This window comes from Triturus cristatus, chromosome 7 (assembly GCF_964204655.1).
Source record: "Triturus cristatus chromosome 7, aTriCri1.1, whole genome shotgun sequence".
Classification (NCBI taxonomy): domain Eukaryota; kingdom Metazoa; phylum Chordata; class Amphibia; order Caudata; family Salamandridae; genus Triturus; species Triturus cristatus.
The window spans coordinates 696028210-696041327 of record NC_140590.1 but is presented as its reverse complement, the minus strand read 5'-3'; the positions used below and the strand labels follow the sequence as shown (position 1 = coordinate 696041327).

Genomic DNA, 13118 nt, shown 5'->3' with positions numbered 1-13118 from the left:
TTTGAGAAAACGTCCCTCCTCCCCTTTCGAAGTCAGCACACAGGGCGATGGCACCAGTTGTACCACACTAGACCTGGCCTTGCCTGGGGGTTTGCCCACTTGCCCAGCTGGCCAGTCTATCCATGCCACTAACCTCCACTTTTCCAACCACCAAGAGCGGCCCACAAAATTACTTCTCTGTACTCACACTAGTGGTAAAAAAAAAACTGACTCGTTCACCCCAACCTCGGTCACCGCCTCACCTAAAATGGCACCTTGGCCCGTCCCCTTACTATACTGCCACCAATGGGACATGCAGTCCCCTGGACTGCACCACTGAACCCGAGCAGCCCGGGGCATACTTCGTCTGCCCCCAAGTCCTCCCCCTTTCTAATACCCTCGGGTCAAGTTTTGCGCTTTAGAAAACTGCATAAATTAATTAATAAACTGAGACTCAAAGCAGGAACTCGGCAGAAAAATGACACCTACGGGTCAGTAGCTAAGTTAAAATATATCTAGAATTCAAGAGGTGAGTGAAGTAAAAACCGAAAGAATCGCACTGCTGACCAAGGAGGTTAGAAAATGTGCAGTGGGGCGGGCGTGCAGCATGTGTCCCTGTTTCTTTTCTTCTCGCTGCTCTATGATTCTTTGCCAGGAGTATTGAAAAAGGCAAAGTTTCGGTCGACGTAGGTCCATTTTTCTCAATCACATTAAAACGACCATAGAGTCTGAGAATAGGGCAGAAGCAACATGTGGTTCTCTCTGCATTTCAGGACAACTCTTCCTTATTCCCGCCCCCTCCTCCGCATCACTGAATCATGCGGGTCACTGGGCTGAAAGAGAGAGTGAAGAGCAGGGTCACGGGGTCAAGGGATGTGACCTCTGCCTGCTGATTATAGGCGTGGCAGGGGGTACATTGGGAAATCCTTTGTCCCCATTGCCTTCCGATGCGAAAGCGAGGCCTCCGAAAAGCCACTGGCAGCGCTAGAACTGCAAGTAACATTTCGGGCCAGATTCTCAAAGGTTTAGCGTCGGGTTAGCCAGGGCTTTAAGTGTGCCGGGTCTCGAAACGCGTCTCTATCGGTCTCTGGCACAGGCGGTCCTTTCTTTCCGGACTGTAGTGACAGAAGGCACCTCGATGTGCGCTGCTCACTTCTTACTAGTGGAGAAGTTACGGCATGACGTCATGCCAGGTGAGCACCGTAGGGGAAGGGAAATCCTTTATAGTCATTTTCTTTCTGGATTTCCCTTCTCTTTTTGAAACTCAGAAGCAGCAACATTGTGGTGGAGTCACCAGGGATTTAAGTGGAAGCTTTTTCAATATTATATACAAGCCATATTTGCTGCTTATTTATCTTGCGCAGCTAACAACCATTGACAAAGCCAATAGTCCTGACTTCTTGTAGGCATGATGTTACTTGTCGTATCATATATCTGGATGCAATGACAGAAACAGCAAAATACAAGTGGGGCAGCACACTATGCTAAGCACAGATTTTTAGCTACATGTTTTTGAGTCATGCCCTTTTACATTTACAATTACATTGGCCACGCCCCTTTGAGAGCCCCACCCCCAGTTTTTTCATCCCACTTAAAGTCCTAGGGTTAGCGTTACGTTTGTAATACTAAACTGATGATAAACCACCAACGCAAATTGGTATTTGCGTTGGTTTATATGGAAAAGTAACGCAAAGCAGAGCGAAACGCTGCTTTGCATTACTTTGTGTCAAAGGGGCGTTACATGTGTGGTACATGGCGTACCAATGATACCATCCATGCTTTCTGACGCTAAACCCTATTCTCAAACATCAGTAGAAAGGGTTTAGCGCCAAAAATTAAGCAGATGAAAATGAGGCGTTAAAAAGAGAAATGTTTTCATTTCTCCGTAGTTTTCCGACTTTGCGTGTGTGCTGCGCTGTGCAGCACACATACAAAGTAGGAGAAGCATTTTCACTTGTTTTAAACATAGTATTTTGTATAGGAAGGATACCCTTCCTGTACAAAATCTATGCTAGTCTCACACACTAAGGTGTGTGCATGGCACTCACCAGCTGAAATCAGCGCCGCACTGGGGAGAGGGGAGGAGAGAGCGAGCTCTATGGCACTCTCCTGCTCCCTCCTTGTCACACAACGCAGGACAGCATCTTTGGGTGCTGCGCTGTGTTGGCTGTCAGCTTTCAGAATCGGGGCCTTCAAGTCTTAAGGAAAAAGTAGACATCAACGATATGTATTCAGTCCTCATAGAGTGCTAATGTTCTACAACACTTCTCACTCCTTAGTCCAACCCCCCAAATAATAATAATATTTATAGATGTCAGTTAATGTGGCATTTTCGTTTTTTTCTAAGTGCTCCAAAAACAGGTGTCAATGTTACCAAATGCCAGGTTGCTCACTCAAGCGACCTCGAATGGCTAACGGACCCAGGTGACTCCATCGAGTTTCGAAATAGGGAGGGACCTTGATATTCGATCCAGATTCACACATATTTAGCGCTTGTTAGTGTTACTTTTTTTAACGCTAGAATGATGCTAAACCTTTTTGGAGACTAGCTGCTTTGCGTTAATTTCTTATAAAAACCAACGCTAATACCAGTTGGCATTGGTTTAATGCGAAACGCTGATTTGCATTACTTTGCGTCAAGGGGGTGTTACATGGGTGGTAAATGGGCATGCATGTTGCACTGTACAGCACACATACAAAGTAGGAAAAGCTTTAAGGTGTGTCTAGTCATAGTATTTTATATAGGAAGGGTACCCTTCCTGTAAAAAACCTATAACAGACTCAGGCAATCACCCTAGTGCTATGGCACTAAGGTGTGTGCCTGGTGCACGGCAGCCGAAACCAGCACAACCAGTGGAGTAACAATGGCCCCTGCAGTGTGCCCCCCCCCCAGCTCCACGGGGCCCCCCTCAGCACAGTACCCTGGCCTGAGCACTCCTGAGTAGGTCCGGAGGCTGGCCCCTCTATGTAATTTTCAGGGGGCCCCTTCAAGTTTCGTTACGCCACTGGCGCGGTTGCTATGGAGAGGGGAGAGCCACATCTCTGGGACTATGGCTCTTTCCTGTCATGCAAGGCAGCGCACCATTTTTGGCTGCTGCGTTTCGTGACACCCTTCAGAATCTGGGTCCGTGTATCAACAGAGAACCCTTAACCAACCCACTGGGGCCGCCTGGAGGTTTGGTTACCCTGGCTTTCCCTGCTCTTGATTACCATGACTCAAGTTCGTTTTGGTAAGAGAGAAATAGAGTGTTGTGGATCTGGGTGTGTTATCAGCCACTTTTATACTTTATCGATATCACGGTATTTGTGGGTGTATTTTCATGAAGTCCCCATGGCAAAGTGTGCCTAGTTTCTGTTTTAAAATTCCCTGCTTATTTAAGTGAGTCACCCTAGTATCCGGGACTTGTGAAGCATGGAGTCGGTCTCGTTCTGCTACCAGAGCCGGGGGCTGGGTGAGGACTCACAGGCCATGACCGGCTCTTAGACAACAGGCATGAGGCATGCCTATGTAACTGTGCTTATGACTTCTTTTGGTAATTCACAATCACAAATGACCGCAAACATCATGTAGGCTACGGATTCCTAGTCTCGCGGAACCTTTCTTGGAAATGCCCGGCAGGTGGCGCTGTGTCTCTCTTCTCTCGGCGGCAGCAGCATCTCTATCCCTCAGCCGGCTCTCCCATCACCTCGCCGCCCCCTCCTAGCCAGCAGTATCCACACACGCTCAGCCGTTCCCGGCTCACAGCCCGGCAGCAGAGTCAGGAGAGGCAGAGCGGGAGCGCTGGCGAGTGCAGCCCGGGTGAGAGGACAGGCAGCCCGGCTATAGGAAAAAGAGACACCGGGGAGCCCCTTCGGAACGTCTCCGCCTGGCGCCCAGCTGTCCTCCCTCTCCCTGATGAAACGGAGACTCACGCACGAAGCACGGTGCTGCTGATGGATTCCATGCAGAAGGAGGAAAGTTTGTGCTCAGCGAGGAACTGCACACGAAGCTGAGCAGGTTGTGCAAGGAGGAGTTGCACACGAGGCTGAGCAGATACTGCAGGGAACACGAGCTGCACGCGAATCTGAGCAGGAACTGCAGGAGGCAGGAGCTGCACACGCGGTTGAACAAGTACTACAAGAGCAGGAACTGCACACGAGGCTGAGGGGGTGCTACAAGGAGCAGGAATTGCATTCGAATCTAAGCAGGTACTGGTACTGCAATGGATATGAGGTGTACTGCAAGGAGCAGGAACAGCATACGAGGTTGAGGAAGAGTTGCAAGGAGCAGGAACTGCACACGAGACTGAGCAGGTGGTGCACGGAGGAGGAACTGCACAAGAGGCTGAGGAGGTGCTGCAAGGAGCAGCAACTGCACACGGGGCTGAGGAGGTGCTGCAATGTGCAGGAACTGCACACGGGGCTGAGGAGGTGCTGCAAGGAGCAGAAACTGCACACAAGGCTGAGGAGGCGCTGCAATGTGCAGGAACTGCACACGGGGCTGAGGAGGTGCGGCAAGGAGCAGAAACTGCACACGAGGCTGAGGAGGTGCTGCAATGTGCAGGAACTGCACACGAGGCTGAGGAGGTGCTGCAAAGAGCAGAGCTGCATACGAGGCTGAGGAGGTGCTGCAAGGAGCAGGAACTGCACACGAGGCGGAGGGGGGGCTGCAAGGAGCAGGAACTTCACACGAGGCTGAGGAGGTGCTGCACGGAGCAGAGCTGAATACGAGGCTGAGGAGGTGCTGCACGGAGCAGAGCTGAATACGAGGCTGAGGAGGTGCTGCAAGGAGCAGAGCTCAATACGAGGCTGAGGAGGTGCTGCAAGGAGCAGGAACTGCACACGAGGTGGAGGGGGTGCTGCAAGGAGCAGGAACTGCACACGAGGTTGAGTAGATACTGGAAGGATATACACTAGAATGAGCAGGAATTGGAGGAGACTGAGCAAAAAGTACACACAAGGATTAGCGACTGGGACCGGAGCAGGGGAATGCACACGAGCGCTTGAAGGTAGTGCAGGGAGCGGAAAGTGCACAAAACGCTAAGCGAGGAGAACACATTAGCACGAACGGCACAGAGAGTACAGACGAAGGAACCGCAAGGATACCGAGCTGGGAAAGCGAGGGGCAGAAAAGCATCAAGGATTATACACAGAACCGTGGAATAGTGTACAACTCCACAGGTACCCGTGTGTTACCCGTATGTGCAGTGTAAGGGGAAATAACTACGCACGAGGTAATAACTACGCACGAGGTTAAGCAGAGACTGCACGGAGCCTAATATGCACGGACCAAGGAAGCTGAGTAGAAACTGCCCCGTGCAAGCAGCAGGCACTGTACGGGAGGCGCAGCACGGGTACAAGGGTTGCAACTACTCCCAAGCTTTCTCTGTGAGCTCCTGAAGCAGGCACAGCGCGGGCTGTGTGCAGGGAGTGCTGCCGCTGGAGGGGTGTGTGCAGCCTACTGCAGCAGGGGGCGCTGGGAGCAGGGCCACACTTCACGGTGTGCACAGACAGCCAGGACTAGAACTCTGCTGACCCGTCTATCTGATAGGGACCCTCTCACCGCCAGCCCACCAGCCCCGACAGGAGCCCAGCAGGCCCTCCCGGGGGAAGGCACCGGAGGTGGGGGTATCTTTGACACCCTCCCCGCCTCTAAACACTTGCCTGTGCTGTCTGGCACTTGCGGCGTCAGCGAAACGAAGAGTGTGATGGAAACCAGTCCCTGGGGGCGTGCTTCTCCCTAACCCCACGAGTGACCGTAAAGCGTTATTAAGGGGCGCGGAGAATCGCGTGTGCACACACTGGGGGCTGTAAATCCACATAAGAAAGAACTGCGATTTAAAAAAAAATGTAAACCAGAAACTGCTATCTTTTCACCCTTCACACCGTGGAAAATCCGGAGCATCTCTTGCACAGCGAATTCACAAACGGGTGTGTACCGGAGAGCTGCTCAGAGCAACTCCCACTCGTGACCTCTCCACAGCACCCCTCTGCTTGGCCCCCTTCATCCTCAGCAGCATAGTTCTACCTGGCACCTTTATTCTCAGCAGCATCGTTCTACCTGGCACCTTCATCCTCAGTGGGCACCGTTCTACCTGCTACCTTCATCGTCAGCAGCAGCTTTCTACTTGGAATCTTTGCACGGCATCTCTCCCTTGTACCCGGCTACACTCTGCTCACCCTGCGGGCCCCTGGGGCTCCCAAGAGCAGCACTTCAGGAACCTCTGTCCCGCCCCTGGGTCGGGTACTTACCGGTCTGAACCCAACTGGATTACAACGAGCCGCGCTGGGGACCATGCTGCGGGCTGGGGGCTGGAAGCTGCCCCTCTGGGTCTTCGTGTGGCAGGTGCTGGTCTATTCAGCCAGGGCTCAAGGTTGGTGAACTTCACATTACTGTTTTTGCTGAGCTGTACCATCTATGGTTTATGATGTGGGGTTCTATTCGTGCTTTGTTGTGTTTGCGTTTATGTAGCGCTTTCTACCCTCGGATGAGGAGGCGCTGGCACATTCACACTTGTACAATGTAGAACCACTCTCTTTCGTGAGAGTGCGAGCTTTTTCCAGAAAGGACTGTTATGCACAACCTTTGCAGGTTACCTGGTTTACGGTGTAGACTTCTTTACTCAGATGCATGGGGGAGTGCGCGAATGCTGAGAAGCGCTATAAAACTCACATGGCGCACCCGGTTCCCTTTTGACTACAGTAGGAGTTTTTGTTTCACATGAGCCCTGCTTAACCTTTTCTGCGGCTGTTTGTGGAATAAAGGGAGCACACCTTCACCGGTCTCTGACGGAATGCCGTCTGTGCTTACGTCCTCCTGTCGTGATTCACCTTCTGATTTGTGTGCTTTCTTTTCTCTCTGTGTTTATCATGTTCTCCTTTGAGTTCAGTTTTAATGGTCATATTTTTCCTCGTGCAGGCACGGTGACATAAAGCATTCCTGACTACGGTTGTTTATAGCGCCTGAGCGCAAGAGAGCACGCTTTCTACTCTCACAAATTCAACATTTGGTAGCAGTGCAGTTAGTAATCAACGCGCAATACATGGTAACACACTTACTGAAACTCAGCAATGTGTAACAGTTTGCAGTATCGACAGTGCAACGCTGCACGCACTTTCACCCGCGTGCAGACGAGGTGCCCGTCATTTTGTAGAGACGATTCTGTTGAACAAAACCTGGGCAGAGATAACCTGCGATTATGTGTTCTTGGCATTTGCTGTTGACAAAGGACTTGGTTGGGAAGGGGGAGGCGTTGGATGGCTTCGGACCATTCACCGCCCCTTGGCCCCCTGCCCTCCTGGACCTGAGCCAGCCCGTTACCTTAGAATAGATGGATAACTCTCTCCCCCTCTTTACCCACAACCAGTGGTCACGCCCACGGCCCTCCCAACCGTGGCTATTGGGGCAGCCATAGAGGACACGGGCATACAACTGATTCTGCAGAGTCTACCTCGTATATGAGCGCCTTGGTGTGGCCTCGCGGCGCCACGCGGAGGCAGGCACTGCCACAGAGTGGCACCCTCACGTTGGCACTGTTCCGCACCAGTCAGCCTACCGTGGTATCGGTGCAATGGCCAGGGACTCAGTCTGCATGCCACACGTTCTGTGTTGGGCACCTGCCAGCTTGCAGTAGTAAAAGACGAATGTATAGGGAGAACTTTCTGCAATCCGCGTGTTTGTTGTTTTCGTGTCTCCGGGCATGCGGATAAAAACAGTGCAGTGCACGGTGCTCTACCCTTCCGTAGAAAGTGCAGGGTGGCAGTCAGAATGCTGTAATAAAAGTAAAGCACACAGGTGAACAGGTTCTGCGCTTCATGTTTTGGATTTTCTCTGCCAATCAGCATGCAGTAATAACAGAACAATGCATAGGCACATAAGTCTGCAATGTAGGTCTGTGATTTGTGTAACCAGGCAATGCGCGCCACTCTGCTCTTCACACAGACCCTGGTACTGGTCACTATGCAGTAATCTGAGTAGACTGTACGCGTGATATGCCAACGTTTTGCGAGCCACATGTTCGTTTTGTGCACCAGTCAGTATGCAGGCGCAGTGAAAGGGATGTGGCCTAGTGGTAAGCTGCTGACTTTGAACCGGGATAAAATCCTGGCTTCTGCTCAAAGTCCTGTGATCCTGGGCAAATGACCTAATCTCCCCATGGTTTGAACATGTGTATGATGCGTCTTGGTATGTCAGTTTCTGTTGTTTAGTGCTCTAATGTCCTTAGGCCAAGTTTGAGCTATAAAACAATGCAAAAAACGGAAGTACGTAAAGTAGACTCATTCTGCCCTTCCTATGCTGATTTTCTGTGCCATTTAGCACGCAGTAGTAACCGTACAATACACGGGTTTGTGCTCTGTGCTGATCAGCGGTGCTGGTATCAGCGGAAAGTGCAGACTTGGTACACTTAATTGTGTTTATTTAGTGCTTACTCCTTCTGATGAGGCGTTGGAGCGCCTTTTGGCGAGTAGCACGCCATTGCAGGACCCAAAGATGGATTATTAGGGGGAAATATAGATTGTATTTGGGAGGGGTGGGAGTGTAGACAAGTGAGTCTGTTAGTTGGATGACTGGGATAGAGGACGGAGAGCTTAGAAATGGATTATTTGGGAGTTCATGGTGGTAAACGAGGTTTAGAATGATTTAGAGAGCCTGTTCCTTGGATGAACCGGATAAAGGATGGACAGGGAAGGGACGCACTTGGCGTTCATAGCAGTAAAAGAGCTTTGGGGTAAGTGAGATAGTGGAGGCGGGGGGTGGGGGGGGGGGTATTTTGGAAGAGCAATAGAATGAGCCATATAGTGGTGATTTAATGAGGGTTGTGAGATTAGTGACTTTTTTTCTTCGCTGCAGTGGGAAGAAAATATATAAATATGGAGATAAAAGGCCACACATATGAGGTATGCATAGATAGAGGTTTTAACATTGTTTTATTCATTATATTCATCACACTGGACCCACCTGAATGACAAGGGGCTACAGATCACCATGGCAGACCTGTGTCTCTCATAGTACACACCTCCCCCACCCCCTTGTTCCAAGTTTTTACACCACTTCGCCGCTCACACTCAAGGCCCTGGGAATACTGTGGCAATACAGTAATTCTTTACAGACCATTAACCCCGAGGTGCCAAGACTCTACAGTGCTTCCTTACAGACTACCTGTAATTCCACACTCCCTGTGTTCCAAGGTATTATTCTGTTCACTCGCAGACCCAAGGTCCTCTAAGTAACATAACATAAGGTGTATTTGTAAAGCGCAGGTTTACCACAAAGGGTGTCTTAGGGCTGAATAACAGGTGTGTGTTGTTACCGAACTCAATGGTAGACATTTTATCGACCTCAGAAGGATGAAAGGCTGAGTGTACCAGTCGGGATTTGAACCTGTGACCATGAGGTCAAACACAGGCACCCTACAGTGGACGCATTATTTCACTAAGTCACCAGTACCATGGTAAATTACTATTTCATCACAGACCTGGAACCCTTCTCAGCCTTACTGTAATACCCAAAACGCGGCTGAATCCCCAGAGCATCGGACTCGGAAAAATACAGAGACAAAAATGTTGTATGCTCTGCCTTCCAAGTGTAGTTTAATGTCTTCTTCTCGAAGGCCTGTTCTGTAACATTGTGTTGCTGAGCTAGGGTACTCCTTTCTGTGTGACGGTGTTGTACTCTGTGTGAGGGTCCTACACCGTGGGTGAGAGTGGCCAGCACTAATGGATGGTGCTCCACTCTAGGCCTCTCCTTTCACGGAGTTTGTGGAGTTTTCCGCACTCCACGGAGCACGCAGAGTTCTGAAGAACTCAGCGGAACAGAGTTTTTTCCTCTTTCACACATGCCAATATTAAGTTGGCGAGCGCAAGCGATGAAAATATAACGCTAGAGCATATCTCGACAAGATTTCTAAATGTGAGTGGTCGCGGATGGTCGTGACAGCTTGCTTTGAGAAACCATCCGTTCACGTTGAGGAAGCTGCAGCTCGAGTAGAACATCTACTATAGCGACAGTAACAAACTGTGCCCTCTTACGCTGTGTATTGGGCCGTTCGTGTTGATTTTCCAGTGCGGAACAAACACCCGGCGCTAAAACTGTACGCGAAGGGCACAACATAATGCACTCCACCACTTGCGGAACTTCGTGTAGCGCGGCAGAGTTTTTTGGTCACTTCGCTAGTTCTGCTTCCCAGGCCTACTCCACTCTATGCAAGAGCGCACTCTCGTAAGTAAGTGTACTCTGCTTTGAAACAAAGTGCATCTCGCTGTGCAAGGGTGCGCCCAGTGGCGTAGCAAGTGGGGGGGAGGCGGTCTGCCTCTGGCGGCACACATTTTGAGGGTGGCGCCCCCCCCTTTCCTGTGACTGTCACGGGGCGGCCATAGGTCTAGCTACGTCACTGAGTGCGCACCTCTGTGTATGGAAGAAAGGTGCTTCCATCTCGGTCACCCCTCGCGTCAGGACCACTTCTTAGTGCCAGATCCCCGCGTGCCCTCTGTCAAGAGACGCCACTCTGCGCCTGGGCACTCCACTATGCCTTAGGGAGTCCACGCTGCGTCAGTAGACTCCCCTCTGTGTCTGTCTATCTGGGTACTCCGCTTTATGGCAAGGGCCCCACTCAGTTTCAGGATGCTGCCCTCTGTGTTCGGGGTGAGAAGGCACTGTGTCAGTGCTCCCCACTCTGTGCGAGCATGCTGCCCCCTACGTCAGGGACTGGCTCTGCGACAGGTGGCTCCACTCTGTGTTAGGAGGCTCCACTGTGTCAGGATGCTGCCCTCTGCGTCAGAGCCCTGCAGTCTGTGCCAGGGGGCTTCCCTGTGTGTCAGAGCCCTGCAGTCTGTGCCAGGGGGCTTCCCTCTGCGTCAGAGCCCTGCAGTCTGTGCCAGGGGGCTTTCCTATACTTCAACCGGCTCCACTCAGTTTCCGGGGCTCTCCTGTGCGCCAGGCCACTCCATTCTACGGCAGGGGGTGTTATTCTGTCTCAGGGTTCTCTGTCTGTCTGGGGCTCGTCTCTATGTATGAGCGCTCCGCTGCATTTTCGAGTAGTCCACAGCAGTTACTGGCCCTCTGCTGTATGTGAGATTGGTGAACAGTCAGGCCATTCCTGATTCTATAGGGGTGCTCTATGCATTGGCCTAGAACGCCCCCCCCCCCCTTGTTGACGCCTGCCGGACTCGGGACCTATGGCAACCAAGAGTGAGAGGTTTGATTGACATCTTCAGAAGGCGTCAGGCACCAGGCTCGCTGGTAACCCAAGCAGTCGGCGGAGCTCCCAGGATGCTAAACTGAGCTGTGAAGCGGCCTGAAGCACAGGAGATGTGTGCTGGGAGCTAGTGGCTGAAATTCACCCTCTGGATGGGGAGAAGGGGTGTCAGGACTAAGGGAGTCCCCGGGGATCAGGGCAACGTCCACTTTTTATTGTTTTTACTAGTGACTTTCCATATGAACTCGCGGACTAATGGAATAATTAATACCTCAGAGGTCAAGATAAGATAAAGCAGAAGTTGAAGCTTGATGAATGCTTTATAATCTTTCAACATGCAAAATAAATCCAGTTTTTTTTTTTTTTGTGTGAAATGAGGATGAGCTGTACTGAATGGGGAAAGGCCCTCACACAGGACAGGACTTTTGGGACAGTTTTTTATTGTTATACAGCGCGAACAAATTAAACCAACATTTCCAAACAGGGACAAGAAAACACTTAGAGCCAAGGAGATGACGTAGTGCATAAAAGAGACATAGCAGCAACATAACTACGGGATAAGAGCAATTATGTAACTGTTCATAAATCACTGCTGCTCAATCTGTTTAAGTATGGCTACTGTGTGAGGATGGTCAGTCTAAGTGTCTGCAATTCTGTGCAAATTATGCTGTGCTATTTTATGTGTATTTGCGCATCGCACGACTCGCCCAGGAGGGCATCCTGGCACTGAAGCAGGATCTGTATGGCCCAGCCAGGGCTAGCCTTGGTGAAGAGCCAGGTCTTAAGTTTCTTGCGGCATTCAGGAATAGAGGCTGTGGCTCTGATGTGCAGGGCAGGCCGTTCCGGTCTTTAGGAGTGAGTTAGGGGAAGGCACGCCCCAGGGTTATGCTTCTGCGTATGCAGGGGGGTATACATAGGAGTCGGCTGAGAGTAAGCGTCTGGTAGGTTTGTGTACGTTTATGCAGGTGCTGAGATATGTGGAGCCAGTGTTTCGTAAGGCTTTGTATATGAGGAGTTTGAAGAATGCTCATTTGTCAATTGCAAGCGAGCGGAGCTCTTTGAGGTGCTGGATGGGAGGTTGAGGGTTAACCTGGCCACTGAGATTTTTATGGTCGGGAGTATTCTGGTCAGTTGAGTGTTGATTCTGGCATGGAGTGCATTGCCGCAGTCCAGCTTGATGCTAATGAGGGCTTGGGTGATGGTTGTTCGGGGGCTATTTGAAAATATTCTTGAGCTTCTTGTGTGGAAGCAGAAGATGGACTGTGTTCCCTTGGCTGCTCCATGCGAGTTGGTCGTCAATTACCGTTCCGAGGCTCTTTGCATGGGTTGCTGAGAGGGGTATGGGTCTGAGGTCATCAGCTGCCCGGTGAAGTCCCAGAGCAAAATGTCTTTGCTCAAGATTACTACTTCTGTCTTGTTTGTGCTGAGCCTGTGTCGACCATCTGGCGACTTTGGTCATGCAAGTGGAGAGATTTGTTCAGTTGTTGAGGGTCTCGTCTGACATGGAGAGTAGGAGCTGGGTGTTGTCAGCATAGGACATGGTGATTCAGTGCGCACAGACGCACTGACGATGCTGGCGAGTGAGGCCATGTGGACAGTGAAGAGGGCGGGGCCTGTGTGAGGATCTTTGCGGCACTCTGAAATGAGGTTGACGGTGTCCTAGGTGAAGCTTGCCCAGCTGCCCTACTGGGTGCGGCCTCAGAAATGACCAAATCAAGCCAAGCGCAGGAATTTTGACATACTATAATGTGTAAGAATGGTCTGGTCTGTGCATGAATGACTGTATGATCCGATCAGAGAAAAATATGCCACAGTGGAGAACTGACAACACCACTGCAAGGTAAGGTAGGAAGGAGGAACCATTGGCAGCACCCACGCCCAAAAGTAGGGTTAAAAGGGTTGGACAGGCTGATCTTCTAGATGCCGTAGATTGATGTGAAATGAGCATTATGCGGTGACATTAGT

General features: G+C 50.9%; 1 protein-coding gene across 6 annotated transcripts in view; it reads left to right on the top strand.

Annotated features, from left to right (window-relative positions):
* The first annotated feature begins 3690 nt into the window (after positions 1-3690).
* The window catches only part of SDK2 (sidekick cell adhesion molecule 2), a 1027095-nt gene continuing 1017667 nt past the window's right edge, over positions 3691-13118 (top strand). For 3 of the 6 annotated variants that reach the window (XM_085617351.1, XM_085617350.1, XM_085617348.1), the window contains exon 1: positions 3691-6332. In XM_085617351.1, the coding sequence (XP_085473477.1) occupies positions 6254-6332 (79 nt within the window). In that variant the 5' untranslated portion in view covers positions 3691-6253. The remainder of the gene's footprint in view (positions 6333-13118) is intronic. The other 3 variants (XM_085617355.1, XM_085617353.1, XM_085617352.1) reach the window with 1 other exon arrangement.